The 27,758-nt window shown below is 44.4% G+C and overlaps 1 protein-coding gene across 1 annotated transcript in view; it reads right to left on the bottom strand.

Annotated features, from left to right (window-relative positions):
• Positions 1–27,758, bottom strand: part of AFF4 (AF4/FMR2 family member 4) — a 47,079-nt gene that overhangs the window by 13,754 nt on the left and 5,567 nt on the right. Inside the window, exons 2-12 of the mRNA XM_039559926.1 lie at positions 16,721–16,847; positions 14,480–15,256; positions 13,132–13,176; positions 12,177–12,263; positions 7,096–7,132; positions 5,555–5,603; positions 4,341–4,361; positions 3,725–3,779; positions 2,708–2,745; positions 2,148–2,310; positions 752–1,669 (exon numbers count right to left, since the gene is read on the bottom strand). Of these exons, the coding sequence (XP_039415860.1) occupies positions 752–1,669; positions 2,148–2,310; positions 2,708–2,745; positions 3,725–3,779; positions 4,341–4,361; positions 5,555–5,603; positions 7,096–7,132; positions 12,177–12,263; positions 13,132–13,176; positions 14,480–15,256; positions 16,721–16,847 (2,317 nt within the window). The remainder of the gene's footprint in view (positions 1–751; positions 1,670–2,147; positions 2,311–2,707; positions 2,746–3,724; positions 3,780–4,340; positions 4,362–5,554; positions 5,604–7,095; positions 7,133–12,176; positions 12,264–13,131; positions 13,177–14,479; positions 15,257–16,720; positions 16,848–27,758) is intronic.

Here is a 27,758-nt window from a genome sequence, read left to right as displayed (position 1 = left end):
CAGACTCCCTGGATCTCTGAGCCCATCTGACAGCTCCAGGTTTGCCCTTTATACAGAGTGTCCCTTGCTGAGCTTTCAAAAAGCAGTTTAAAATTACACCAGCATTGACTTCTCACACTCCCCCCTCCATGGGTATTCCCTCTATTCAGTTCCCCCACTGACTCCTCCTGCCCATTTTACTGCCCCCCAGCCATTCCTGCTTTTTACTTCTAGTTGGAAAGATGAAATGCTTTTTTGGAAAAGATTAATTATTATTATGGAGAGATCCCCTCTCTCAGTAAAGCAGCACCTGAGATGTTTTCTGCTGCTGCCATGCCCCAGGCCAGTCCTGCCTCATCCCTTATCCTAGCAACAGGCAATTCCATGGCTCAGGGAGCTGATCCAGCTGAAAACTGACTTTTGGGTTTTTTTCCAGGTGGATTTTCCTTCGGGATCAGCTGCCTGAGTTGGCCTGCAGAGCACCAGGGGCTGGTTCCAGGGAGGCAGGAGAGGGCTGGATGCAGAGCTCAGGGGCACAGGATCTGTGACCTCCCTGAGCTCTGGCTACAGGGCTGACACTCCTACAGGTGTTTCCAAAGGAAAATCCCAACAGTCTCTCCTGGAAAAGCATGGGGATGATCCAGCTGCTCTACACAAGGCAGCAAAGCCACTCCTGCACGGCTCAGTCCCTACCCTGAGGCGTGACCTGGATTTTGGGGTACTCAATGCTCTGAGGGCTGAGAAAACAGGGAAATGTCTCCAGAGTCCTCACCTGCTTGTGTTTCCTTTTGCCTTTTGTGGAGCTCTTGTCTGAGGGCTGTTTCTGGGATTCCCGGGCGTGTTTCTCCGGAGCGCTCTTCTTCTCTGTCTTGGCAGCGTCGGCGTCCTTGTAAGGCTTCCCTGGTATCCTGGATAAGAGGCTCAGGTCAATCTTCACAATGAGTGGGTACCTTTCATCAGGATCACTCAGTGGGGACAGAAGCTCTTTCTCTTCCATAGGAGAGAACATTCTTTGCCGAAAAAAGCTGTCATCCTCCTCCATGGAAGATTTAACAGGAGTCCTATTGCTCTCAGAGTATTTGGGTGTTTGTGAGGAAGGAGGCAGACTCTCATTTTCATCTGAATCAGAGGATGAGGTATCTGTTTCGATGAATTCCCTGGATTTCTGGGCAGATTTGCTTGAAGCCTTGTATTTCTTTTTCTCTGTTGTAGGCCGAGGGGAAGACTTGGGCTCCTTCTTTATATTGGGTTTCCTGGAGCCTTTGGTGGCTGCCTTGTGCCTGTTTGAAGGGATATTTGTTGCCATGTCTACTGGGGTTTCACTTTCTATTTTAAGACCTCCTCTGGGCTCTTCCACAGATGTCTTTTCTGCTTTCTTGGGCTGTTTTTTGCCTACAGTCCTCCTCTGAGTCGAGCTGTCGCTCTGGGCAGGTGATTTCTGCCTCCCACGACTGCTCTCCGAGCCCTTCTGGGTGGGTTTGGAATCTCTCCCTGGCGTAGAAGAAATGGAATCCTTGGATCCACCTTGATCAGTGTACCCACTCCCTGTACCCTGATCCCGTCCCTCTTTCTTGTAGCCTTGGGAAGAAGGGATATTGCTGTCCACGGAAGAAGCTGGTGACACTTTATGGGAATTAACTTTGTTCAACCAGTTATCCAATTGCCACTTGTTTGTGGGCGGTGGCTCTGGCTAAAAACAAAGTGAAAAACAAGAGTTAGATAAAATATTTCCCATTTCTTCCATCTTTTCCCCGTGGCAGCTGTAGGATGTTGCACACCAAAGCACCAGGTACACCCAAAACCTGAGACAAATAAACGAAATACAGGCACAAGTAATACAAATTTTCCCTCTGCCTAGAGCAGCTGCTATCAACAGGCAATATTTGATGCCATCAGTTTTTAGGGCTCTGATACCATATCCAACTCTGCTCTCCAACAGACAACTGGTGGTAAAAACCACCTCAAATCAAACGTCCAGTGTGGGCTTATCTAGAGAATTGTCACATCCACCACAGGGACTGCAGCAGAATGGCGCAGCCTGACAGCGAGCGAGCCCATGTTGGTCGGTCTATTTTCTCTCAACAATGTGAGAAAATTTATTGAACTTTTGTGCTGTCAATGTCAGGATGAGAGCCAAGCTGCTGAAGGGCAGGCCCTGGCAGCCCTACCTCGGGGGATGCACTCTGGGATGGCTCGTTGGCCTCGCTGTCACTGGAGCTGCTCTCGCTCTCCGAGTCGGAGCCAGAGCTGCTCTCGGAGCCGCTGTGGCTGCTCGAGTCATCCCTGGAGTTATCTGCTCCTTCACTGTTGTGCTGGGAAGGCTCAGAATTACTGCAACAAGAAGGAGGGAAACCAAGCATTACGTGAGGCACAAGTACATCCTTAAAATCCTTTAGAAGTAACATTAATGTAACATTAATTACATTAGAAGTAACAAAATGTAACATTTTAATCACCATTCACGAGAAAATTCAGTGTAAGTGAACGTGGTTCAGCCTGGAAACAAACAGCCTCTGGGTGCTGCCCCTTCCCAAAGTGGTCAGTCTCGTTTGCAGGATATATTTAGTATTTACATTATTTAATCATTGATTAAATTCTCATCACCTTTTTCTTTAGTACAAGCCAAAGGACAAAGATGAATTTTGGCAATGAGACCAAGCCAGGAGTGCTGACTGGGCTGAACATCCCCACTGTGCTGCCTATGCTGCAATCCCCCAGGAATTCCTACCTTCCAGGTGTGCTCCTTGGCACTGTCTTATCGCAGTCCTGCAATTAAAAACAAGAGCGTGAAGCTTCTAGAAGCTATTTTAGGCTTGTATATACCATTAAGTTGCAAAACATCGATTTAGAGCCTTTGATTTTTTAAAAATTCGTTACTTGCAGTAGTTTAAATTTATCTGCATTTTCCTTACACAGAAAGAAAAGCAGAGTTATTTTCTCCAAGTTTTCAGCACAAATCTCTGTATTTTGACTACAGTTTTGAGAGTTCCCATTTCTACCACTAATTAATATTCTGTTTCCACCTTTTTGAATCAGCATTTCACAATGATTTTCCTGAGGTGCCCAGGGTACTTGGAATTAACCAACTAAATGTATTATCTCCAAGTTTTCCACCTGAAGAAAAAAAATCAAGTACCAGAACTTGGAACAGGAATAAAAGAAACCCCAGAGCAGTGGAGGTTACTGGGCAGCACAAACATTCTATTTTTATTTAGCATGTGCCAGTCTGGCAGAAGCTGCACAAAGTTAATCCTGAAAAGAGTAAAAAAGAGAGTTTTGGATAAAAAAAAAAGGTGCAGCTGTACTCCCAGGGACAGATACAGCCCCTTGTCACCCCAAACGGTCCCAGAGCACCAACGCACACTGACACTCACACCATGAGCTCTGTAGTGGGACGGTAGAACACAGAGGGGTTTATCTTTAATTAAGGAGCCATTATATAAGCTTTAAGTGCACTATTGTCATTTGATGTTCAGAGAAGGCCCACGTGAAATCAGTTAATAAGAATTTCTAGGTAAAAGCAAACTCTTTCCACAAAACACAAAACTTCAATTTATTTGCACAAAATTTCCACCAAGATTACATTTAGGAATACCTGAGGTTTGCCTAAAAACATTCCATTAGATTTTAATTTCTTAATCACAGATCTGCCAAGCTGCCCAGTTTGCTGCTGGGCCACTCATCCCTGCCTGGGGCTGGCCCACGCACGGGTGCAGTGTTTTGGGAAGTGATTCAAGGAACATACCTGCTCTCCATCGCTGTCTTCACTACTGCTAAGTTTTAAGTCATCTTTCAACATACTAAGGGAAAAGGGAGAAAGTGAGACAAGTTTTTCCAAGTACTTTAATTACTTCCAAAGCATTCTGCTGGATTTCAACATGGCACTGTTTATCCTGCAGAGGCTGCGTGGGTGAGAGCCACCAGACACCACTCACAGGTTTCATGGTTAAGAATGGTGAGTTGAGTCATTCTTCAGAGAAGAATGAGGATTCAGGTACTTTGGCTCCTGAGTCCATTCTGTTAAATTTAGAAAGGAAATTTGACACAATTTACTGGTGTGGGAGGAGGTAACTGGTAAATGTTCAACTTCGCACACACCATGGCCAAGAATTGTGTTTGAAATGGAATAAAGAAAGCCAACCCCAGTGGCTGCTTCCTGTCTCGTGGTGTCTCATGGCAGCAGTGCAACTGTCCTAAGCCATCATTAATTATTATTATTCAAAGCCATAATTACTGCTGGTAGTCACACACACACAGTTTCACAAGACTGAGAATACACGAGCACAGTGAAAACACACAGCAGGGTACAGGGCCTTTGTGATTATTGGGAAACATTTGATGATAAGAATAAAACATCTTACTCTGTCTGGTTCGATTCACATCTGCAGAGAGAAAATGAGAAAGGATTAGAAGTGTGACTCTCCTGAGTTTCACAGTGAGCTGCTCTACCAATGATCTGAACAGGAACATCAAAATCTAGGAGCTCATTCCTGAACTATTGGTCACTGCTATCATTTTACAAAGGATGCATTTATCTCCTTTTAAGGGTTTTCTTTACCAGATGATAATCACTTAAAAAAAAAATATATATATTTGAAGTTGTATTGTCACAGTAAACATCATTTAAACTTCCTTCTCCTGCATCCCAGCTCAGCAGGTGTCCAGGGCTGCCTCTTGTTCTCAGGGGTTCTCCCATTCCCAGCCCTGGGAATAGCACGGTTCCCTCTCAGCACCTCCCTAAACTGCCCGGGTTTGGGACACTGACTGTAAGTTTGTATGAATGAAAGGGGGTTTCTTCTGTTTTATTTCTTTCCCATAGGTAAGGTACTTTTCCATCTTGCCAATTCTGTGGCAGAAGCCGCAGGCTGAATCCTGTGAGTGCATCCCAACAAAAGTTACCTGAGGAATGTCACTAACCCAGTCAGTTTTCAGAGTCTACAACCTTCATTAGCATACAATCAGCTGGTAAATACTTATTTTTATGGGCATATTTATTTGGAAACAATCTTTTAACTGCGTATCATTGATTTTTAAGTCTGGAAGATGGACTGCAGCCATGCAGAACATTCCAGTTGCCTTTGGGTTTTTCTGTGCTGCTGGGTCTGTGCGCAAAACGTTTGTCAGGGAGTGAAAGACTGAGCAGAACAAACCTCACAAGATCCCAGACCCAGTTTTCTGTCTCCTCCAATACAAAACCTTTCCTCATCCTGAACTTGTGCAACCTCCAGCTGACAGCTCTGCAAGGCCTGTTAGGTCCCATCCCATCCTGTCCTGCTGATCCCTTTCTGGTTCCCAGGCCAATTCCAAGGTCCAAACTCCTGCTCCTCTCCTGGCAGCTGACAGGAAAACACAGGAGCAGAAAGGCAGCTTGGGCCATTTTTTACTCACTCCAGTGAGCAGTATTGGGTTTATTGTCCCAAAAAACCTGCTGGGATATGATCCCCTTTTCCTGCCAGCCAAGGAGAAGGATGCTGGAGTGCCTGTGCAAGAACTGCCACACTCTAGCGAACACTATTTCCTAAATCTCTTAAAATCCCACTATTGTTTGTGCAATGTTTTCTCAGCAGCCACTTACGATTTGGATTGATGACCATTGGATGTTTTGGATGAGGGATTGTATCGTTCTAGGAGAAGAAAAGAAAAAAAAGCACAGCTGAAAACTCAGGCACAGCAGGAGAAGTCACCCCAAAGCTGCCACAAGGATGCAGGGATGGATAAAGCAAGGCCATGGGAGGGGACAGGAGGGAGCAGCACCCAGGTGACACCAGGTACAACCTCCCCCAGGCTGAGGGAGGGAGGGAATACAGAGGCAAAACACCAAATACAGCAAATAATTTAATCAAGAAAATAGAGAAATCATTTAAATCATTGCTGTCTAAACCAATACAACAATAATTTGTTATTAATGCTGTGAAAAACTGTTCTGCTCCTACCAAGATGAAACTACTGCCTTTTACATGCAGGATATGGGATACAGATCCATCTGCTGAGCTCTGACTGCTCCAGATCCCCACACAGCTTCCGATGGATGAGAAGCTCCACATCCCAAAATCCAGCTCACACACCAATTCTGACAGCAGGAGTACACCCTGATTAAGTCTGCTTTTCAGTCTGGGGTTTTTTCCCTTCCCTTTCATTTAATTCTGGTAAACAACTGAGTGCAGCTCAACAAAAGCAAGAACTGAGGCTGTTAAAAGCTCTCCAGAAAATCCAAACAGACACAGGAAACTGGCTCTGTGTTTAATTAACCTTGGCTCTTCTTTTCCGCACCCAAAGTCCAGCTGCTCCTATAACGTGAGCCTATGGTTTAGCATTATGGAATTAAGCTTCAATTTGTTTCCTTAATTCCCCACTGTATCAGGTGTTCAGATTAAGCTGCTTGTGAATATCTAAGAATAAACCATTCTTCTTTTACTATTTAAGCTGTTTAATCACTCCAAGAGGGAATGGAAGGACTTTGGGAAGGTAACAGCACAAATTTAATTCAATTTTACCTGGTATTTACCCGAGTTTTGTGTTCATTTCAGCAACATTCAAAATAATGACATAGTTTTAAGAAATAAAAGATGCTTTTGTCTAAAGTCCAAAAGTGCAAGAAATTCAAGGATAGAAGGATTCACATGATAGAAGTTCTTGACCAGTTCTCTCTCTTGATTTTAAAATGTCAAAGTGAAAATGAACAGTGAAACTGCCATGTGCTTCTTCTACTGAAATAAAAGCAAAAGCACTATTTTGGTTTCTAATATGTCCCTGAGCAGGGAGTTGGGTTTTCTAAAGTGTTTTGGCTTAATACTCAGTTATTTTCAATTCAGTCAACCATAGAGGCATTTTGTGAAGAATTAGAGCAATTAAAAACACTTTTTTTTTTTCTAGAACATACCACCCTTCCAACTCAGTGATAACTTCCAAGATCTGACCAAGAAATGCAAAAGAAAATCAAGCAACTGTTTAACAGCTTAAAACTTGAGAAAGCAGAGAAAAGTTGAAGTCAGACTCCATCCTGTGACCAGTCTGGAAAACCTCATTTCCTAAAACCCCTGACATCTGAGGAGATGCTGAGAACACCGAATGGCAACAAAAGCATTCAACACATTCCAGGAAGTTTCATGTACTCACTCTGTTCTCCAGTGCCAAAAGTGGACTGCTGGGACTCCTGGGGGAATAAAAGATCACAAGTGGGTTTTTTTCAGTGAGAATTTTAAGGTACAAAAAAGCAGGCTGTAAGGAAGGTATTCCTTCTACCTAATGGATGACACTTAATCTCTGGAAAAGGGGAAAAAATAGCAACAAGCAAAAAAAGGGATTCTTCTCTGGGCCCAGGGGCAGCCCAGGTGAGGAGACCGTCACACTCCTCTTCCTCGCCCACTTCCTGCTGTTCCTAAGGGCACATCAGGGCTGAAAGTCCCAAATCCCTGTGTGACTTCCCTAAATCCCCTCCTCCTCTGTGTTTAGGATGGAGAGGAACTGTTCAGGATGTTTGTTTATGCTCCTCATACACACACAAACTCTGCTGCTGTTTGAAGCGTTTTCTTTCCAACTCTTTTCTCGTCCTTTCCCTTCTCCAGGCACACACAGCAATGGGAACAAGGAAAACCTCTCAACAAAAAATACTCTCAGCCACAAAGGAGCCTTGGGGACAAGGTAAGGTTTAAACTGTGACCAGCTCTGCACACTCTGCCCCAAAGGCTCCATGTGGGTCCCTGGTAACCCCAGCCTGGGCAGACAGCACAGCATTCCAGCCTGGAACAGCCAAATCTCCAGGAGATCAGACAAAAGCCAGTAAAAGATGACATTATAGATTTACAGGATGGGCTGCAAGGGACCTCAAAGCCCACCCAGTGCCAGCCCTGCCATGGCAGGGACACCTCCCACTGTCCCAGGCTGCTCCAAGCCCCAATGTCCAGCCTGGCCTTGGGCACTGCCAGGGATCCAGGGGCAGCCCCAGCTGCTCTGGGCACCCTGTGCCAGGGCCTGCCCACCCTCCCAGGGAACAATTCCTTCCCAGTCTCCTATAAAACCAGCCAGGAAAGACAAAGCCTTGCAAATTTTAGCACTTGTATCATCCTCAGTATTCCCATTCCAGAAACCCCAATTCTGACTCCCAAGACACAGCAGATTATGAACTTGTTTGAAATCCTAAACCATTGTTTTAACAAACACACAGAGGCTACTGAGCCACTGCAAACCCCCTTCCAGGCTTGAGTGCCTGTTTAAAATAGGACCTTCCTGACCTCATTTCAAAATGAGGACAATGACGGCCCCAGAAAAACAAATCGAGTCCAATATTTTTAATTTCTAGTTCTGTACATGCATTTTACTTACGTGCTCTGGCAATGGCAAACCAGAACTACAATTCAACAATGAATTCCATTTTTCCTGGTACACCTGTGACCTGGTTTTCCCTCACACCAAGCCAGTGCCAGGCAGTGGTTACAGAGGCAATTTACAGAAGGAAGTTTTTAAACACACGAAAGCTTTACACAGCAAAGCACCCTTGAGATGTTTTCAATTTCCCTCAGCATTGTATTTCAAAAATGGAACAATGCATTGAACAAGAATTTTGTGGATGGGGAACTTCATAAGGAGATTTCCTTGGGAGGTATTTCAAGTACCTCTGATCTTTACTAACTGAAAGGAAGGGACAATAAAAATAATCTAAAAAAAATTAAAGAGCAAAGCAAAGATGGAGAGAAGTCTTGTGACTTCAGCAGAAAGCAACAGCCACACTTCCTTCAAAATAAATCCATTTTTTATCATTTACACAGGTAGGAGGAGGCAGGTGTGAATCCCTGGTTGCTTTTTGCCACTGGCAGCTCAGCCAAATCAACAAACTGAGTGAAAAAAGAAACAAAGGCCACAAACTCCACATTTCCAGAGCCACAGCACTGGGGGAGCATGGGATGGGGAACTGGCACCCCTTCCAGCAGCACACGGATTGGGAATTCTGCAGAACACACCTGCCTAATTCCTCGCTTGAGTCAACTTCCCATTTCAGAGGCAGAGCACTGGCTCTCAGCTAAGTGCACTTTAATGAGGTGTTATGGCTCGATGCGCAACTTTTTCCAACTCCCTTGCCATCTACTGGATATGTATTCCTTTAAGAAACTCAGAGATTTAAAAAAAAAGCCCTACTTTCAACTCCCAGGTTATTTAGAGCAGCAGCTTCTAAAGGTCTGCTTCAGAAAGAAATTGCAAACAACTGAAAGGAAGGAAACCCTTTAAAGCAAAATCTAATGGACTGAGGTTACACAGGGAAGACACTGGAGCAGGAAACAAAAACTCTGACAAAAGACCTGGAGAGAGGAATTCTCCAGCTGGACAGGACAGGGACTCCCATCCCACAGCCCTGGCTGTGGGGAACGGGGCCCAGTCCCAGTTAACACCTGAAACCTCAGGTCAGAGCTCATCTTTACTTCCCAGCAGGAAGTTTGTGTATTCCAGCAGGGAATGGAGGGCTGAGGGGATCCTGCTGGCCCCAGCTCTGCAGCACAGAACCACCTCTGCAGAGGTGCAGGCACAGCCAGGCCTCCCCTGGCGCCGGAGCCCAACCCTTCCCTCCCCACAGCGGCTGCGCTGCTCAAAGCGTTCATAAACGCTGCCAGTGCTTCTGGAGTGCCCGACTGTGAGCCCACGGATAAAATCAGAGTGTTAGGTCACAGGATAACATTTTTTATCAAGACACAGGAATCTGCATTTTTCCATAGCGTCCATAAAACTTTCCCTGACCTATTTCCATGGAGCTTTCTCTTCTGATCCAAAGACTTCCTGGGAACTATTAGATATATTTATAGTCATCAGAGAGGCCCCAGTCAGGAGTGTGGGTTCCTTCGAGTTACTCCCTCCCTCCCTACACACAGGGAAAGTGATCCCATCCCAGGAGTCTGACAAATAAAATCAAGTGGTTCACCAAGGGCAGCTTCATTTTATGTGAGCAGGAAAAACACACCAAGCTCTGCCCACAAGGGGAGTGCTGTGAAACACTTCGGCAGATGACTGGCAATAAATGGAGCACAGTATTAAAGAGAAGGAGCTTTCCTCCACCAGAACTGGCTGATTAAAGTAAACCACTGTTGTGTTTTGTTTGGTGGATTCTGCTCTGGGCCCAGACTGCACAAGCCTATGGCTCACTAACTCCCTGGAATTCTGCAGAGCTGCTGCTGCTGCCAAGAATGACAGAGGGGAGAAGGCAGAGGAAATTATAGGCTTTGGATGCAGAGAGAGAATTTGACAGAGTTCCATGGCTAAGATGTGCAGCCACAAAATAAAAAAGCTGGCAAAAAGTCAAAAGACTCAAAGCAGCCATAAATGGAATTTTTTGCAAACTGGGTGAAGAGACACAATCCAGGTTGAGAGGCTCAAAAAGCTCCACAAGCCACTTTTTATGTTCAAACATCACCAGAGCTGAGCAGTGTTACAGTGTCACAGCCACACGGATTTCTGCACACTTTCCTCTTCCCAAACTCAGTCAAGTGCCAGGTAAACTAAAACCAAGCAGCTCCACAGCCATGTGTGCCCAAAATGCAAAGGGAAAATATCTCCCTAAAGGTTCAGGAATGAGTACTCAAAGCAGCGGAATAAGGACCTTTGTTGATGAGGAAAGGTGTGGAATTTCTTTCCTTATAAGAAAAGGTACGAATTATTTCCAGGCTGACAGTTTTATGTAACACACAAATAAACCCTGACTAAAAGTAGTATTTGCAAGATTAATATTGATCTAATGCTAGCAAAACAGACAACAGGATTTATTTCTAGGCATGCCTTCCAAAGTAAAGCCCAGAACTGAATGGTAAATTCTGTGTTTTTTGATACTGGAGAGAAGCAAAATGCAGTGAGACAGGGACAGGTGATACAGAGGTGGTGACAGCAGGGCTGCCCCTGGCTCTGGGATATCCAGCCAGGATGAGAACCTGCACTCAGACCAGTCTGGGGGAAATCTGTGGATGTGCCCTTCCAACAGGGACTGGAACCTTTGGCTGAGGGAAGGTGATGTCGAAGCATTCACTTAAAATGATGGGATTAGTGAGATGACAGTAGAGACTTCAGTGAGAAAGCCTTCTTAAAATTATTCTGTCAAATGTCCTGTTTTGGGGAGCAATTTGGATCAAACAGGAAATTAAGAGCTGCAAGTGGTGTCTAGAACAGCAGCTGGTCAGAGAGAGCTTGGTCTGAGTTACTACAAAGGTAACTTTTAAAAGACAAACAGTGCAATTTCTTCACTCTGAAGCTCTGCCAAGTTAGGGGTGGAGCACCCCAATTCACCCCAGAGAGATGTTGAGTCTGGAGAAAAATCACGTTGTTGAGTTAAATCTTTTACTGGTAATCAGCAGATCCAGGAACCAGACCACGAATTCCTGGGTGAGTCAGCTCCCCACACTGGGTTTTACCCACAGCTGCCTCCCCTGCCTATCCTGGATTTCCAGGATCCTGCAGAGCTGCTCTTCAAGGCAAACAATTCCCAGTGCCCTGGAACCCTGGAGCTGCCAGGCCCAGCCTCAGGGGAGGCAGCAGGAGAATTCCTTCCTCAGAGGTGTCAGCTCCAGCAGCTCCCCTGGACACGTGCCCTGTGCTGTCAGCAGCAGCAGAGGTGGATTTCTCTCTGGAATTAATTGCTTAAACCCTTCAGCAGTTCTTAAGAACACAGGAGGTTGGGAAGGGGATCTTTTGGAACGAGTGATTTCTTCAGCAAAACACGTGATTCTTAAACTGTCTTAATCTTTTTTGTAATTAAAAATGTAAAAAGATCTCATACCACTATTAATGGACTTCAAAACTAAGAGGAAAATTCAGTTTATGCAGAAAAGCCCTTTTAAACTTCTCAGCATTTACCATTCAGCCTCTGTTTTGCTACATCGGGGGAAACTCACTTGGCTCTACACAAAATGGTGCAAAGCATTTCCCTGTTAGGGAAAGGGCTCAAAGGCATTTTTAAGCTTCAAAAGTTTGAAGGCTTGAATTTATCACATAAAAATTTAAAAGGCAAGTTGTATGACAGATAACCCTGCAGACTGTCTGTGCAAAGCAGAGGAAAACCAAGGACATTTTTCATAAGGCCACTGCTGACAGGTGGGGTGAAGAAAAATAAAGAGGGACAAAGCACTGAAACAAACGCAGATTATACAGAACTGAATGTGAGAGTTCCAAAATCCTGATCTTTAAGAGGCGTTACTTTTTCAACAGCAGTTTGATTCAGCACTGACCTTGGTTGGAAAGGGGAATTTGGAGGGTTCAGTTTTGCAGGGGGTGTGGATGGCAGTCAGTGGAGGAGGCCAGGAGTGGGTCATCTCCTAAAACACAAAAAAAAGGAAAGTTATTAACAAAATAAAGCAGATTTCACCTTGCAGTCTGGATTCTCTCCATTTTCAGTTCATTGCTTCACTCAGCTTTATATTCAAATCTTAATTTCCCAAATGTGCAATAAAGATTTTGCATGTAAACCTGAATGTTAAATTGCTACCCACAAGAAGAGAGAGTTATGACATAATAACAAGCAGCAAGGCATAAATCAATCAACTTGGTTGGCCTGAAGATAAACTGCAGTGCAAGTCAGAGTCTGATCCTTTCAGAGTGTGTGGGAAGAAGAATCCTAGGAAAGGGAAGCCTGTAGAGTTTGAGGAAAAGGAGGAAATCAAATTCCTGCAGCTGGAATGAAAGTGCCTGGTATTCTCTCAGAGCATCTCCAAGGCCCGTGAAGCACTGAAGGTCAGAGGAAATAATAAGCCATGGAAATGCTCCAGAGGGACCTGACAATCCTTTTGTGAGAGCAGAAAAAGGACCGGGGATCACAGGAGGGGTAAAAGGACTTGGAAAAATAACCCAGGTAGGGGAGAGGGAAAGTTCTGCTGTGGGGCAGCAAAGCATTAACTGTAATCTACAGTATCAAAATTAAAAACTGTATTTTGGTGGAAGAAATGGGTGGATCTGGTTCCCAGGAGGAGGAATGCAGTGAGGACCTCCAGGAGATGATGTGCACACCGCAACACCCAGCTCTGCTCTCAGTTTGGCCCAGTGTCCCAGTGCTGGAGGAGCACTGGAGAGCCCTCCTGCAACCATCTGCACTTGGACAGGCTCTGAGAACAGCAGAGCCCTTCCCCCTCCTTGGGAATGGTTGTATTTTCAACAAAGAAATGATGAACAAGAGCACTGAGAACTTACTTTGAGGATTTCGTCCACGCAGCTCACCTCACCAGAGGCTGATGCCTGCAAATCAAAACTCGAAATTAACATCTCCCAAATCTTCCAGGGACTATAAACAGTTAAAAACAAACTTTAATCCCTATCGTGACTCACACTGACTCTACATAGACACAAACAGCCCTTGCTAACTCTTTTCATCAATTTTAATATCAGATAGATCCATGTTTTTACGGCATGAGTCACATTCAGTTATGAAAAGCAAATACATGACATCTATAAAACTGTGATAATAATCTCTTACTTTTCACTTGACAGTTAAAGTGATCGCAGGCAGTCAGTGATATTAAAAACTTGTAGAGAGGGCAAAGAGAATCCCAGCTTTCAATCATTTCCTGGAAGCAGCCCCAGGAAAATATCTGAATTCAAGTGCAGGACTGTGAATGCACAGGAATGACAAACTGCATTCCCAAGTAAAACACTCATCCCAGAGTGATCCCAGAAACAGCAATAATTACCAAACTACGAATCTTCTGCATCCCTGGCTGCCACGAGCAGAAAGAAGCAAAGCTACTACAGGACTCAGGGCATCAGCACTGATGTGGCAAGTCTTCACAAATAAAGTAATTTCTGGTTTCCTTACCTGTGTCCTGGATTTTACTTTGCTATCTGCTGACATCCCAGGAACAAGGGCTTTTGTCTGGCTACCATGATTCAAGCAGTTAGACAGGAGATGAAATGAGATTTCATTACTAGGAAAGGCACTCTCCTTGTAAGTGAGCTGGAGTCAGAGTCTGTGTCTTAATGATTTGGGAATTACCAAACTCCTCAAAGTTGTTAACCCAATAGGATTTTATATCCAGCACAACTGATAAAAAGTTGTGCACCCTGTTCAATTTGGTGTGAAGGTATAATAATCACATCTAGTAATTGCTACTCACTTCAAAAGAAAATCCGATACAGGCAGATTGTATCAACAAGTCTAAGTCAACTCGGCTCCCAGGAACAACAATGTATTTACCCAGCTTGTCAAAATATTTGTGGATATCCTCCTATTTCCCTAACTCCTGACTACAGAAATACTCCATGAAAATTGGCCTCTTAGGGTTAAGTAAGCCTTTCTGAATGCCTCAGCCTTTATTTAATAAAAACCCCAGTATTTGCATGGAAGAAGCAGAAGACAAAAATAATTACTTTTGCATGCTCCCCATGGAAAATACAGCTTAGGTGAAGGTGCTTTGAGTAACAAAAACACAGTGTTTACTAAAAACTCCATTTGGGTTAGGCAAATTGGGATTTCGGAGACGCTGGAAAATCCCAGCCCAGGTGGATTTACATTGAAGAAGGCAGGACACAGCTGGCAACTTACATCCAGCGGCTGAGAAGGAATTTTCAGCTTGGTCAGGTGCGCTTTGCTGCTGGGCTTCAGCTCGTTGACGCCGCTGCTGTGGGTCTGGCTGCTGTAGTGTTCCGAGGATAACTTTGGTTCCATGGATTCCTGCCCATCCATCGGCCTGACGTAGGCAGTGGGTTTCTGTAACATTGAACTGGACTTGGACATTAGCGACGGTGGGAAGGACTGGTTCGAGTGCTGCCCGCTGGCGAACGAGGGCACGCGGGAGGGAGAGTCCCAGCTGGGGTCGGGATCCCGGGGCGACTTGGAGCGCTGGTGGTCCTTGCCGTGGTGGTCGCTGCCGTGGGCTCTGGAGTGGCCGGAGCCCAGCGAGGACACGGCCGGCGGCTTCCCGGGGCTGGCGGAGCGGCCCTTGGAGTGCTCCGAGCTGTGCTGGCCCTTCTTGCGGCCGCCGCCGTAGGAGTCGCGCTCGTGCCGGGCCCCAGCGCCGCCCGCGCCGCCCCCGGAGCGCTGCCCGTGCCCCCCCAGCCCCGCCGAGCGCTTCTGGGACTGGGCCGAAGTGCTGGGGGCCGGCCCCACCGGGGTCCATTTGCTGCTCTGGTGCGAGCCCGCGCCGTGCCGCTGCTCGCCGAAGAAGCCGGGCGCGGGTTTGTCATCGGGCGCGGCGGGAACGGAGGGCTTGGGAATGGCGACGATCTTCTGGAGCGGCCGGTCCCCGATGAGATCCGTCATCTCATCATAGTTACCGAGCATGCTCTGGATGCGGCTGGACAGCTTGTCTTCTTTGCTGGTCTGGGACAACAAGCCACAAAAATCAGGATTCAGAACCGATCACAACCTCGCTTGCAGTTAAATGATCTGGTAACTACAGCACTTAACCTGAATTGCAGCTAGAATCCACCTCTTTCTTTGCCAGCATTTCCAATTCTGAATTTTAGTTCTTAAAGCAGCAATTTGACTCCCTAAAACGTATTAAAAATATGTAATAATACATATTTAACTCCCTAAAACATAAGAAAAATTCAGCAGCAGGAAGAGCTGAACCACCAACAATCAAATAATGCACTGCTGAGCTGGATGCAAGTTCCGAAGTTGCAGATGGCTCCTGTCACCTTACAGACTGTAATTTCTCTAATACAGAATGCATCAGTCCTAAAAGGTTTTAATTAGCAGTAAAATAAAACCAACTTAACCTCACCCCTGTAAGTCATTTTTAATTGGTATTTATATTGGCACAATGTTTGTTGCACACAGTTAAAAGGGTTCTTTCTTCTATAACCATTTTGTTTTCCAGATCTGGGATCCTGGATCATTCCCTCATGCATCCCAACCAGCTCTGGTTAACTTCACACGTGGAATTTTGTTATCAAGCACAAGAAATTGATGGGAGGACAGGAATTAAAAAAAAACCACCAGGTATTTCTCAACTTTCCTCCTGAAGGAAGAGCTTTCAGTCATGATTTACTTCTTGCAAACCAGCTGAAATTGCAACAAGGGAAGGGTTTGCTCTCAAAGTGAGTTTTGAGCTACGTAACTAAAATCTTAAATAATATTTTATTAGTTATTCCAGAACTAGGTTATTTTTTCCAGTTCTGTTCAGCAAAGCAACCTGGAAGGAAACCCAGCACAGGCTGAAAGCTGTGCAAGATCACTAACAGAATCAACTCCTTCAAAACAAACTAAAATATCAGAAACAAACTACTGGAGTACTAGTTAGCACGGATAATTCTGTCATACCAGAATTATTTAATTTTTAATTAAAATTAATTAATTAATTAATTAATTAAAATTATTTAATTTTTAATTAAAAATTAAATTTAAATTTATTTTAGCATTTAAAATTAACTTCCCATTTAAACATTGTCTTCCTGAACTTATCCAGGTCTGGATTGCATTGATGAAAGGTTAGAAAGTTTAGCAACAGGCTAAAGCACCCCCAAAATAGCAATTTGGCATCACACAATGGACAGTTGAATTGTTTTGAGTCACTGTACAGAAAGTGAAGGAAGGAAAATAATTCGATGGTTTTATTTTCCTTTTTCTCACTCCCTATAAAGCTTCCTCCCCTTCCCAAGCACTCTAAATACCCCAGGGGAGCTGTGACTGTCCAGCTTTATTTTCAAGCCCTGCTTAAACCCTTGGTTGCCATAAGAGCCTTGAATTTAAAAAGAACATGGATAAAAATAAACATAAAATATGAATTTGCACATGATTTCTGTTATAAAACCTGCATTTTTCCGAGGTGCAGGAACTCACCACTTTGTATGGTTCAGCAAAGAGAGGAGAGTTGGGTGGGAAGGCTTCGTCACCCTGCTGAATTTCTTGATTTCGCCTTTCCCTTTCTTTCATACGCAGCACATTCCGGTCTTCACGGTTCATGTTGCTACAAGCAAAAAGATCAGTCCTGATCACAGAGGGGAACAGGAGGGATGTGAGGGCCCAGGGGAGGGATGAGAGTGCCCAAAGAAGGGATCCAAGTGCTCCCAAGAAGTCCCTGGCCCTGTTTGGCCACAGAATGAGCTCTGTTAAGAACCCTCTGAGGGCCACAGCTCCTCAAAACTCCCAATTTCAGCCCCTTCCAAAGGGCTGTAACCCCCAACCCACAGCTGGCTTCTAACAGGGAAACTTTATGCAGCAATTAAAAAAAAAAAAAATTGAAAAAAATCCACCAAGTCCTCAGGCAAGTAACTATTTCAAACCACTTCACCCGCTCGAGTCATCTCGGTTCCAGCCCACGCCGAACATCTCCAATTCTTTTCTAAAATACCTTCTCTCCCCCAGATGTTCTGCCATCCCCCCACCCATTCAGTGCTTAACTCCTCCTGCAGATTAGGGTTATTTTTGGTGCTGACATACCTTTTTTTGGCACCTATTCTCCAACATATTCTAACCTTAAGCTTTGATGTGGTTTTCAGGTCTCTCTCCCTCCCTGACTCCCAAAAGGCATTTCTACTCAAAGCAGTAATTTCAGGGAAGTTCTGGCAAAATTGCACCTTTTGCCTTGGACCATATCCTCCTACTGCAAAAATGCAGATTCAAAACCTGCCAATCCCCCTTCTCAACAAATTTTCCTTTGCAGTTTGGTCTTGCTACTTGTGTTATAAGAAATATGTCAAATTCTTGCAAAACACACACACACAAGAGTTGGAAAAGATTCCCTCTGAGCTTGACACAGCATCGGGACTGAAATTGCAACAAGGGAATAAAGGGACATAAAGGAGTAAACAAAATGAGATGATAAATAAGGTGCCACTAACTCCTTTAACATCAAATCCCAGAACGGTTTGGGCTGGGAGGGACCTTAAAGCCCACCCAGTGCCACCCCCTGCTATAGGCAGGGACACCTCCCACTGTCCCAGGCTGCTCCAAGCCCTGTCCAGCCTGGCCTTGGACACTGCCAGGGATGGGGAAGCCACAACTGGTGCTAAACTCTGTATCAAGAGATTTAGAAATGCTCTTTACTGATCTGCACAAAGTAAAATAAGTGCTTCCAGGAAAGAAACTGATGTTCTTCCACATAATTTACACCTAAAATGAAAATGTTGAGCTGCTTAGAAAATCATTATTTCATGTCTTTAGACAGCTGTCTGAATATTAAAAATAATAAATGATTTGCTAGAGCATGACTCTGAAAGCTGTGCAAACCCAGCCATTGCATTCTTAACAAGGAAACTTCAACCCATCACTCAGTTTTTAAAACATGAGTCTTTTCACCTCAATAACATTTTAGCCTCTTACATTTCTTCACCATTTGGCTTCATTTTGTCTATTGCTCTGAAAGCAGTGAAAGCTCAGAGGCTGCCCAAAGCAGACTAAACCCAGGGTGTAAGCTGAGATCTTTGATGCTTTCTAAGGCACCAGGTTTGTTTTATTTCCCTGCACTGCAAACAAGGCACAAGCACTGGCACAACCCAGCTCCGTGCTGATATCAAACACATGAATACAACAATTTACATTTTATGTGAAAAATCACTTTTTTCTTCAGTTCTCCTGTAACCTGCTGAACTCATGTAACCAGAGGTGCCTGTCAAGGCTGAGAGAGGGACCTGGGCACTAGAATGTGGCCAGCAAACTCCAGGGATCATTCTGGCATTGATGACAAACTTGTTTTATAATTTCGAGGCTTAAAAAGCTCATTCTTGAGAGTGCAGCCCAATTTGTTACATATGTAGGATTTCAACACAGATAAATATCAGATTTAATTATAGACACGGATCAGTTAAAGCCAACTGGAACAGTCTGAGTCCATGGCATTTACTATTAAAGGCAAATGTTGAAGCAGGGAATAGGAATGCTCTGGTTTTGGATGGTTCATTCCCACCAATACACTAAGATCAAGGATTATATACAGCTATACATCCAGAATATTATAATCTTAGCAAAGAGTTTTACATCTCTGTTTTCCAAACAGAGGCTTAAATATTTACAAAGACCTTCACTATTTTTTACAGAGACAAGCATCATCTTTTAAAATTGCATCAACATTTCCTGTAACTCTAGGACTGAAGGAAAACCAGCATTTGTACCAACACTGCCACACAAAAGGAAGATTACAGCAAAGATTCACTTGAGATCTGAGCTGGTGCAAACCCAGAGCTGATCTGGCTGTATCTGCCCAGGTGAATGTAAAATTAATCATCAGAAAGGCACCAGTTAATGACACTTTTAACCACTTCTCCCCAGCCTTTTGTAACACAGTACATGATAAACACCCTCATGGGGAGTCACCTTGATTTATGGGGATTTGGTTTGGGTTTTTTTAACTCTTTTACATTTTTTTATTAAAGCAAATAGTTTGACTATGATACAAGTTAGACTTGTTTGTATCTAATCATCCAATCTCCACACAGAGCTATTTTAAGTGCCTTGAACCTGTACGAGGCCATTAAAATCACACCAGCATTAAATGTGTAAATAGAGGAAGTTCGTGGGGCTTCCTTAGCTCTGTACTTCAGACAACTTCCCATTCAAACCCACATCTTCCACAGCCACGAGCCTGCCAGAAGGGAAATGTTCCCATGCTCAGGAAAAGCAAGAAGAGGTACTTTGAAAGGCAGATATCCAAGACCTGTCTGCTGATCAGCACCGCTGGTAAGTAACTCCAGCAGGTAGGAAACTACAGAAGTTCAGTTTTCGGACCACTTGAAGTTGCAATAAACCTTTAATATCCACTAAAATGTAGTGGTCCCATCACCCCTACCCCATCCTCTGGGAACAAGGACAGCACCTCTGCTCCCTCCCTGCACAGACTTGGAAGCGGAAGATGAAGGAGTTTTTGCCTACAAGATGATCCTGCTAAAATTCCCCTTTTCTCAGGAGGCCTGAGCTAAAGCGTGAAGGAGTAGCAGAGCCAGGCTGAGGGAGCCAGAACAATGTCCCTGCAGCAAGGGCCAAAGTCATCTTAGTTTCCACATCTGGGAAAAGAGAAGTTCCAAAATTGAAAAAAGAAATTAGAAAACAGGCCTAAAGCAGAGTATTTCCATTTTTAGGAAGTTGAACTCCCCATGGTTTGAGTCACTCCTCCTGCAGTGTGTCCCACTGTACTCTGCACAGTCCCTGTGTCTGAGACTTCCCTGCAAACCAACCCTTCACATCTCACGCCTCTGCTCCAGCTCAATAGGAAGAGTTGAAAGCAAGCAGGAAATCCAGCAGGGAATTCACAGAAACTCCTGAGCCAACCTCCCCGTGTGTATTCCTGCAGCACCAGTCACTGCTGCTCCAGGCGCCCCGAGCGTCATCGCATCACCGAGACCAGACACACAGTTTTCATTTCTCCTTCCAAGCTCTTCCTAAATCCCAGTTGGTATTTCTGCTCATCCCTAATCCAACAAGGGCATGGCTTTGGTTTGAGAGACCTTCACCTTGGATGTGTAACTTGTGGTATGAAATGGCAGTGTTGGTGCTGCCTTCTCCTCCTGCCTCCCACTTCCCACTCCCTCAGCTCCGGGCAGGGGGCACATCCCAGCTCTGGGACTTTTGGACCACAACTCCAGACTAAAAATAAACCCCAACCAACACACCCACACTGCCTGAGATTTCCTGGCAAAGCTGTTAGAAGAGGACCTTGGCCAAACCCTTCTTACCCCCCTGAACCACATCAGGCACCCAAGTCCTCACTCCAGCTCAGCACCAGCAGCATCTCTTCATCTTCCCCAGACACTGTGAGGCAAAACCATCAAAGGCGAAGGTTGGCCCAAGGAACCCTCCACACACAGCCCATCCAAAGGGATCCGACCCCACCACACCTCACCCAGCCATTAGTGCATCTTCAAAGCCTGCTTACAACACCTCCACTTCCTTCAAGACACCCTCATTTAACTCGAGGGCTTCTTCAGTCTCAATTGGTTTCATGAGCAAGAGGAATCAAACAGTTAATTGGTTAATTGGCTGCGATGAAACCCCAATTCTGTTTGACAACATTTGGCCACGAAGGATAAACACGCTCAGAGGGAACGTGCAGGATCCCAGCTCTGTGCGGGGCACACCCAGCTGCGGGGGCACGCTCAGCTCCCATCATTTCACCCTTTTTTCTTAGAAGAAAGGGGAAAAAGAGCTGAAAAGTCTGCTTGTAATAAGGAATTATGTTTTCAGGAGGCAGTTAATAATACTTGAAGCTGCCTTAATGCTGCATCCAAAGACGCCTGTTAATTATTTAAAATATTCCTTTTACCATGAACAAGGGGCATCTCAGGAGCTGGCACAGGACACTTCTCCCAGCTTGTGCATCAGGGCATCACCACAAATCCTGCCCTAAAATCATGTGCACAAGCCTAAAATGCTACTCTGTCAGCTAGCACAAATGCACTCCCAGAGGAGCTGTTTAAAAAGGGAGACATTGAAAAATAACTGCCCTGCAACAACAAAATTAGCACAAAAACACTGACACACAAAGAGGAACATGCCCTGGTGTCACCAAGAGTTACTTGTAGAAGTGTACATATAGCCTTAACGTCCACTTTCTGTGTGATGGTGAAGAAAAAAAATGCAGAAAAAAATATAACATTTCCTATTAAAACAATAGAGCTTTGCCCCAAAAAGCACAAACAGGATGATTCTCCAGGACAGGTTTAAAGGATGACCACGATGCAAATGGTGCATGACCATGATGACCATGGTGCAAATACAGAAGCAGCGGAGTCATCTTCAGAGTTTTATAACTGAAATAGGGAACACGACTAAAACCAAGAGTTTACATAGAATTCAAATAGTTTTTGTATTTGTCCAGACAGGAAAAAGCCAATTTCTCAAAAGCGTGGAGTTTTCTGTTTCTGTCCCTCACCTTCTGACAACACAAAGGCTCTGTGCCAAGAGAGGGGGATTTGGTTTGGTGCACATGGGATCTGCTCCACCAAAGGAAAGGTTGTGATACCACCAGGATTCCAAAATTCTACCCCAGTAAATTGGTATCACAGGAAGCCTTGAGCCATCATCTCACTCAGCTATTGCGATGAGAATGAACTTTTCCACAGCTCCTTCTCCCTCCTTCCAAGGTTTCACTTGAGCTCTTGGGAATACAATTCAAATGCGATTCTACTGGTAATAGGACACAAATATAAATCAGTGATTCACCACTAACTGAAGCACAAATGTTTCCCATTCCTACAACACAAACGTTTCTATCCCACCCTTCACATCAGGAATGCTGCTGCACATTCAACAGGGAGAACATAAAGTGCCCCAAGAGCTGTCTGGGAACTACTCCTTTGTCCGTACTGAGGGTGGGAGAGCTTTAAATAAAAATAATAAAAAACTGAGTTGACCTAGGTCTGGTTAATGTTTGACAAGAACTCCCAGGGAGGGCAGAGCCAGCAGTTTGCTGCAGGCACTTCTCCTTCCCACTCAGCTCTGGAGCACCCAGAAATCCCCACCAAGCACGATGTGCCTGGACTTGTGCTGCTCCCCAGACAAAGCAGCACAAATCCTTCACCACCGTTAGCTGAGAGAAATTCCACAGCACTTTCTGTGGGAGCACGGCCTTAATTCCAGCGTCTCAGTCAAGTGATGGAGCAAGTAATGACATCCTGCTCTTCGGTTTTAGCTGCCTGAGTCCCCTTCATCCCTCACATATCAGGTTACCTGAGGATCAGTCAGCATCTTCCACGTGAGAAGCCAACACACGGCGACGGTGGATAAAAGAATTACAGTGATCATTTGTAACTCAACACTAACCACTGGAAAAGGACTTGGGGATCCTTTAGAAAGAGGCTCTGCAAGTGTAACATTTCGTTTTACAAGTCCAGATGAGAACTGGGTGCATCATTCATCATGCATGAGATTCAGCACACAGAAGCAAGGCAGAAATGGAGTTTGGGTCAGAAGGGACCTTAAAAATCATCCAGTTCCACTCCTCCTGCCAAGGTAAGGTAAAAGAACTAAGGTGAACGTGAACCCCCAGCAAGTGGATTTTAGAAGCCGAGTTAAGGAGGACATTTGTAACTTCAGCACTTGCAGTGCAGCTCATTTAAAACCATTTTAAAGTCCATTTTTAAATTACACTACTAAAACAGCTTAAAATTGTTTATATCCAAGAATTTACAAGACTGGTTTGATATAATTCACTCAAGGGACCTTAAAAATGCACAACCACATATCTTAAATGTCTCATTTTTGTGCAGAAGTACCACACAGGAGGGAAAACGCCTGGTCCCCCCTCTCTGATGAACACAGAAATTAATTCCCAACTCTCTTCCTTTGCAGAGAGCAGAGCTGCTCAAAGGACATCAGTCCCTCCTTCCTGTCCTGTCTCTTCAGCAATGGGAGAGGAGCAGGAAAGCCTAGGAAGCGACAGCACAACTCCCTGCTCCCTCCTCCTCTCTCCATGGACAGGGAGCAGAGGGAGGGTCACTCCTCCACCCACTGTCCCTCTGTCCCCAGGCTCCATCCTGGGAGACACCACAGATCCCACAGTGACCCCACAGAGCCATCCCTGATTCAGAGGAGAAGAACCTCAGGGATTGACACCATGAGACCACAAAGCCACTAAAATGGTCATTTTCTGCACCTACCCCAACGCCAGGTCAGGATTCCAGGTCGGGTAAGACACAGGAGCCTCAGTGAACTCGTGTCACAAGAGCCAGCCCGAGCCAGGAGAGGGAAGTGAAGCTGCTGTTGCTCAGCAAAGCTGAATTTCAGCTTTGCCTTCCCAAGCCTTTGCATTTCTATCTGCTTCATCCTGCAATACCAAAACTACTCTGAGGAACAGGGGACTTTCTTGACCAGGCAGTGATATTCCTTGCCCTGACACCCCACAGCGGAGGAGATCCCCAAACCAGCAGCCCAGCAGTGCAGACTGACCTCGAGCTCAGCCATCCACCAGGAACACTCTTTTCTTTCCCACTTAAATCTCCTCTCAGCCAACTTCAGTCCAGTTCCATCTCCCACTCCACCAAGGACAATCCTCCCCATCCCCTCCACTCTCCGTCGCTGGGAAAGTTTTTAATTCCCCCAAGTGCAAAGATGGACCATCACAAATTCAGCATTTTTCCATGCACTCCTTTCATGTCCACACAGGCTAACCAAAGCGTATTCCAGTACAGTTTCCCAACAAATTTCTGCCCTTTAATTGGGCAGAAATTTAATAACCCAATTCCTGTGCCTACATGTTCATCTGCTTAAACTTTGAAGCCAAGACAATTGGCATTTAGATTTTATTAAGCAATAGTTATTCAGACATCTAACATTAATCTGGCTATTATCATTCTGACTTCCTCACATTAATTTACTTTCATAAAAGACATCATTACATTTGAGTGCTATGAACTCTGTGGCATTAGGATTAAGAAAGGATTCACTTGACAGAAATTCTCTGATAAATCTGCTCTGTGTAAGATTTGAAACAGCAGACAAGGTTTTAATGAGGTGCCACCTAAACCAGGAGTGAAAAGGCAAAAGGGAAAATCACATTTGAGGCTCACATCCTTCTCCCATCTCAACTACAGAAAAAGAAAAGAGAAAAATTTTATCAGATACTTTACCCTGGTTTAACTGTCACTTCCTCCAGCCTCAGTGTAAGATCATCTGTCTGCACTGTCTCACAAGACATTCATCTTGGACTTCCCATCGTGACCAAGGTTCACCCATTGTGCTGCATCACTCACTGAGCTGAACATCAGGGTTTGAGATAAAAATTCTGTAACGTGGTTGTGAGGGAAAGGGTGCTGGGGAGCAGCTCAGCAGAGCAACCAAAATTAAAAACTTCACCATTCAATGACTTAACTCTCCTCAGAACCATGGGAAACCACTCGGGGTGAGCCACAGAACAACTGCGAGGCCTAAAGGGAAATATCAGTGTCCAGGCTGCTCCCAGAACAACTGGAGGGGGAGCACCAAAGCCACCGGAGTGATGCATGTCAGCATCCGTGTGTTCTCTAAATGATCACCAATGTATTACATCAATATCTGTTCAAAAGTGGTGGCTTGACCTCTCACAGGGCCAGTGCTCCCTGCTGGCAGCTGCAGCAGTCCCAGGATTGCTTTACAGCTTGAAGATTTCACAAAATCCACAATTCTGAGTATCAGAAAAATGAAAATACGAATTTTCCCTCCCAGATTTCAGCCCTAACTTGTATGCAAAGAGTTTGCCAAACTCAGCATCGTTTCCTACCTGTCTAAAATCTGCTGTCAGAATGTGACAGCTCTGAGACCTGGGATGCTTCCTGGTACCTTCAAACTTTCTTTTTAAACTTAAACACACTGAAGAGGAGAGCCGAGACTAGTTAAAAACTCTGGAAAAACCTAGGGAACAGGAGCATTTAAGATTTGCAGGCAAAGCAAAAAAACTTGGAAGCGAGAGGAAGGGCCCAGAACCATCTACAGAGGGAAGCTGAAATGCAGCAGGAAAGCCACAGCTTTGATGTGCTGTGCTTCCAAACAAACACTGCTTAAAAAGTTGGAAAGTTTTCACCTTTCATCCTACCTACTAAATGCCACCTGTACTTTATAATCCCCCTGAGCAGACTGAGAGAAACATTAATATTTCTGCCCCCACTGAGTAACAGCACATTTAGTGCAGTATCTTTTACCTCAAGAAAACAGTTGATAAATGTTAATTTAGCTGTACAAACTCTTTTAATATAAATGACCTCATATTTTCCCATAATGATGCTGTTTGGGGTTTTTTCCCCCAAAGTTCTTACAACTTTTTGCACTTTTCTGGATGTGGCCTTAAACCAAAAGCCATGAAACTACAAAACACAGAATACTAACACCACATTTCACTTCCAGCCAGTGAGACTTGGTGAGTTTTGCCACCAGGAAAAGAAGTTCAGCTTTTTGTGGCACGAAGTTAAAGACAAACACAAGAACCATTGCAAAAGCCGTCTCAAAATTTAGTTGAGTTTCAAAACCCTTCATGCAAGAGGCCACTTCACACCAAGCTGGGTCAGAGCTGGAGCCTGGAAATGTCTCTGGAAGAGCCAAAACTGCTTCCAAGTGCCACAGAAATTCCATGGTGAGAACTGCTAAAGCTCCCAGGCTGTGCTGGGCAAACCAGCTGCAGCTGAGCAGGCACCAGGCACTGATGGACACCCCTCGTTAGGGGTTCAATTAATGGAATTCTACTAAGCACAAGCTCAAATTAAGTTTTTTTAAAGTATGACTCACTATTTATAGTGCAAGTCACACATAATAATTTTTCAAAAATTGAATAATGCATTGAAATAAATTGTATAGCAAGGAATCAGCCCACTAGAGCAGCTAATGAGATCCAAATTTCATACTCTAAAATAGCAACGAAGATTAAACCACACCCATTTCTGACCATCTTGAGCTTCAAGTTTGTCAGCAAGTCCTGACTGGATGGATTTGAACATTCCTCTGAATAAATAAGAAAAAACAAACAAAAACATTTTTGAATGCCAATTCAGCACGGACCTTGCTTCACGTAGCCAGGGAATAATGCAACTTTTTCCACTAAAAAAAAAAAAGAGAAGGCTGAAGAAAAAAAACTGAAGAAAAAACCTGAAGAAAGTTGTCTTTTAGGAGGTTATTAGTGATTAACAAATTTAAGCTGAAGACTACTTGTTAAAACTCTCTCCTATTAAAACACATTTCTGGTAATTATTGGCTAAGAATGTGTCACAGTGCAAAGTCCTTACCTGTGTTTTTTGCTCATTAAATGTAATTAGTGGAGCTCTTTCAGCACCAGCAATTGCTCCAGGAAAATCTTTTCACCCTTTATCTTTTAAAGGCTGGTCTACACCAAACACCAGTTTCCACCATGGCAAATCAATGCTATAATATGATGCTAATTTATCCTATTGGCATCAGAAGGCTAATATAAAATCCTAATTAATTAATTAAAAAATAAATTAATTAACTAGAGATCCTGAACTTCACCAGGCAATTTAAACCAATATTCCAAGTGGCCACAGTGCTTTTCACCCACAGCCAGGGGGGGTTCCAGTAGCTCCACACCAGTCAGAGGTGAACTGGACATTTAATGGGAAATGTCAAACACACACAGCACCTCACCCCAAAATATAAAAACCTCCTCAAAACACACAATCAGGAAGCTCTGCTCCATAGAGGATCACTCAGAACATAAAAACCCCAGGAAACAGGGAAAATATCACTACCTCAATCCATTTAATCTCCTCTTGGACAATCTTTGTGCTTCAAGGCCTCTTGCAGTTACAAAAACACAATAATGTTGGGAGATCTTTGTAAAATCAAGTATTTTTCATTCGGCAATTTTCATTAGGTTGATTTAATGTATGCCAAAGCACAGGACAACTTGCTAAAGTTACAACGTGTTCTTTTAAGTTCTTCAACCTGTTTCCCATATTCAATTTTCTGAAATCTCCATCTTAATGGCTCATGTTTTCAAATCTGGATTTTGACCAAACAATTTTTAAATTATCTTTAAATAAGGAAATGCTTATGCTAATTGTAACGCAACACTGGAAAGTTACGTTGGCAAAGCTCTCAAATTTTTTTTTTTTTTTTTCCCCACAGAAACTCTGGTTATTCCTCTGCCCACGAAATGCATGACATCACACAGACTAAATTCCCATTTTGATGTAGCTTTTCTTGGTTTGCTGTTCCCCTTCTCTGTGGGAAAAACAGAATTATAGAATTGTTTAGGTTGGAAAAGCCCTCCAAGTTCCTTGAGTCCAACCATTCCCACTGCCCCAAGTGCCACCTCCACACTTCAAACCCCTCCAGGGATGGGGACTCCAGCACTGCCCTGGGCAGCCTGTGGAAGGCTGGACAGCCCTTTCCATGAAGGAATTTTCCCAATATCCAGCCTGAACCTGCCCTGGCACAGCTTGAGGCTGTTTTCCCTTGTCCTGTC

Source organism: Corvus cornix, chromosome 13 (assembly GCF_000738735.6).
Source record: "Corvus cornix cornix isolate S_Up_H32 chromosome 13, ASM73873v5, whole genome shotgun sequence".
Classification (NCBI taxonomy): domain Eukaryota; kingdom Metazoa; phylum Chordata; class Aves; order Passeriformes; family Corvidae; genus Corvus; species Corvus cornix.
The sequence above is the reverse complement of the archived record's forward strand: the minus strand, read 5'-3'. Positions and strand labels throughout refer to the sequence as shown.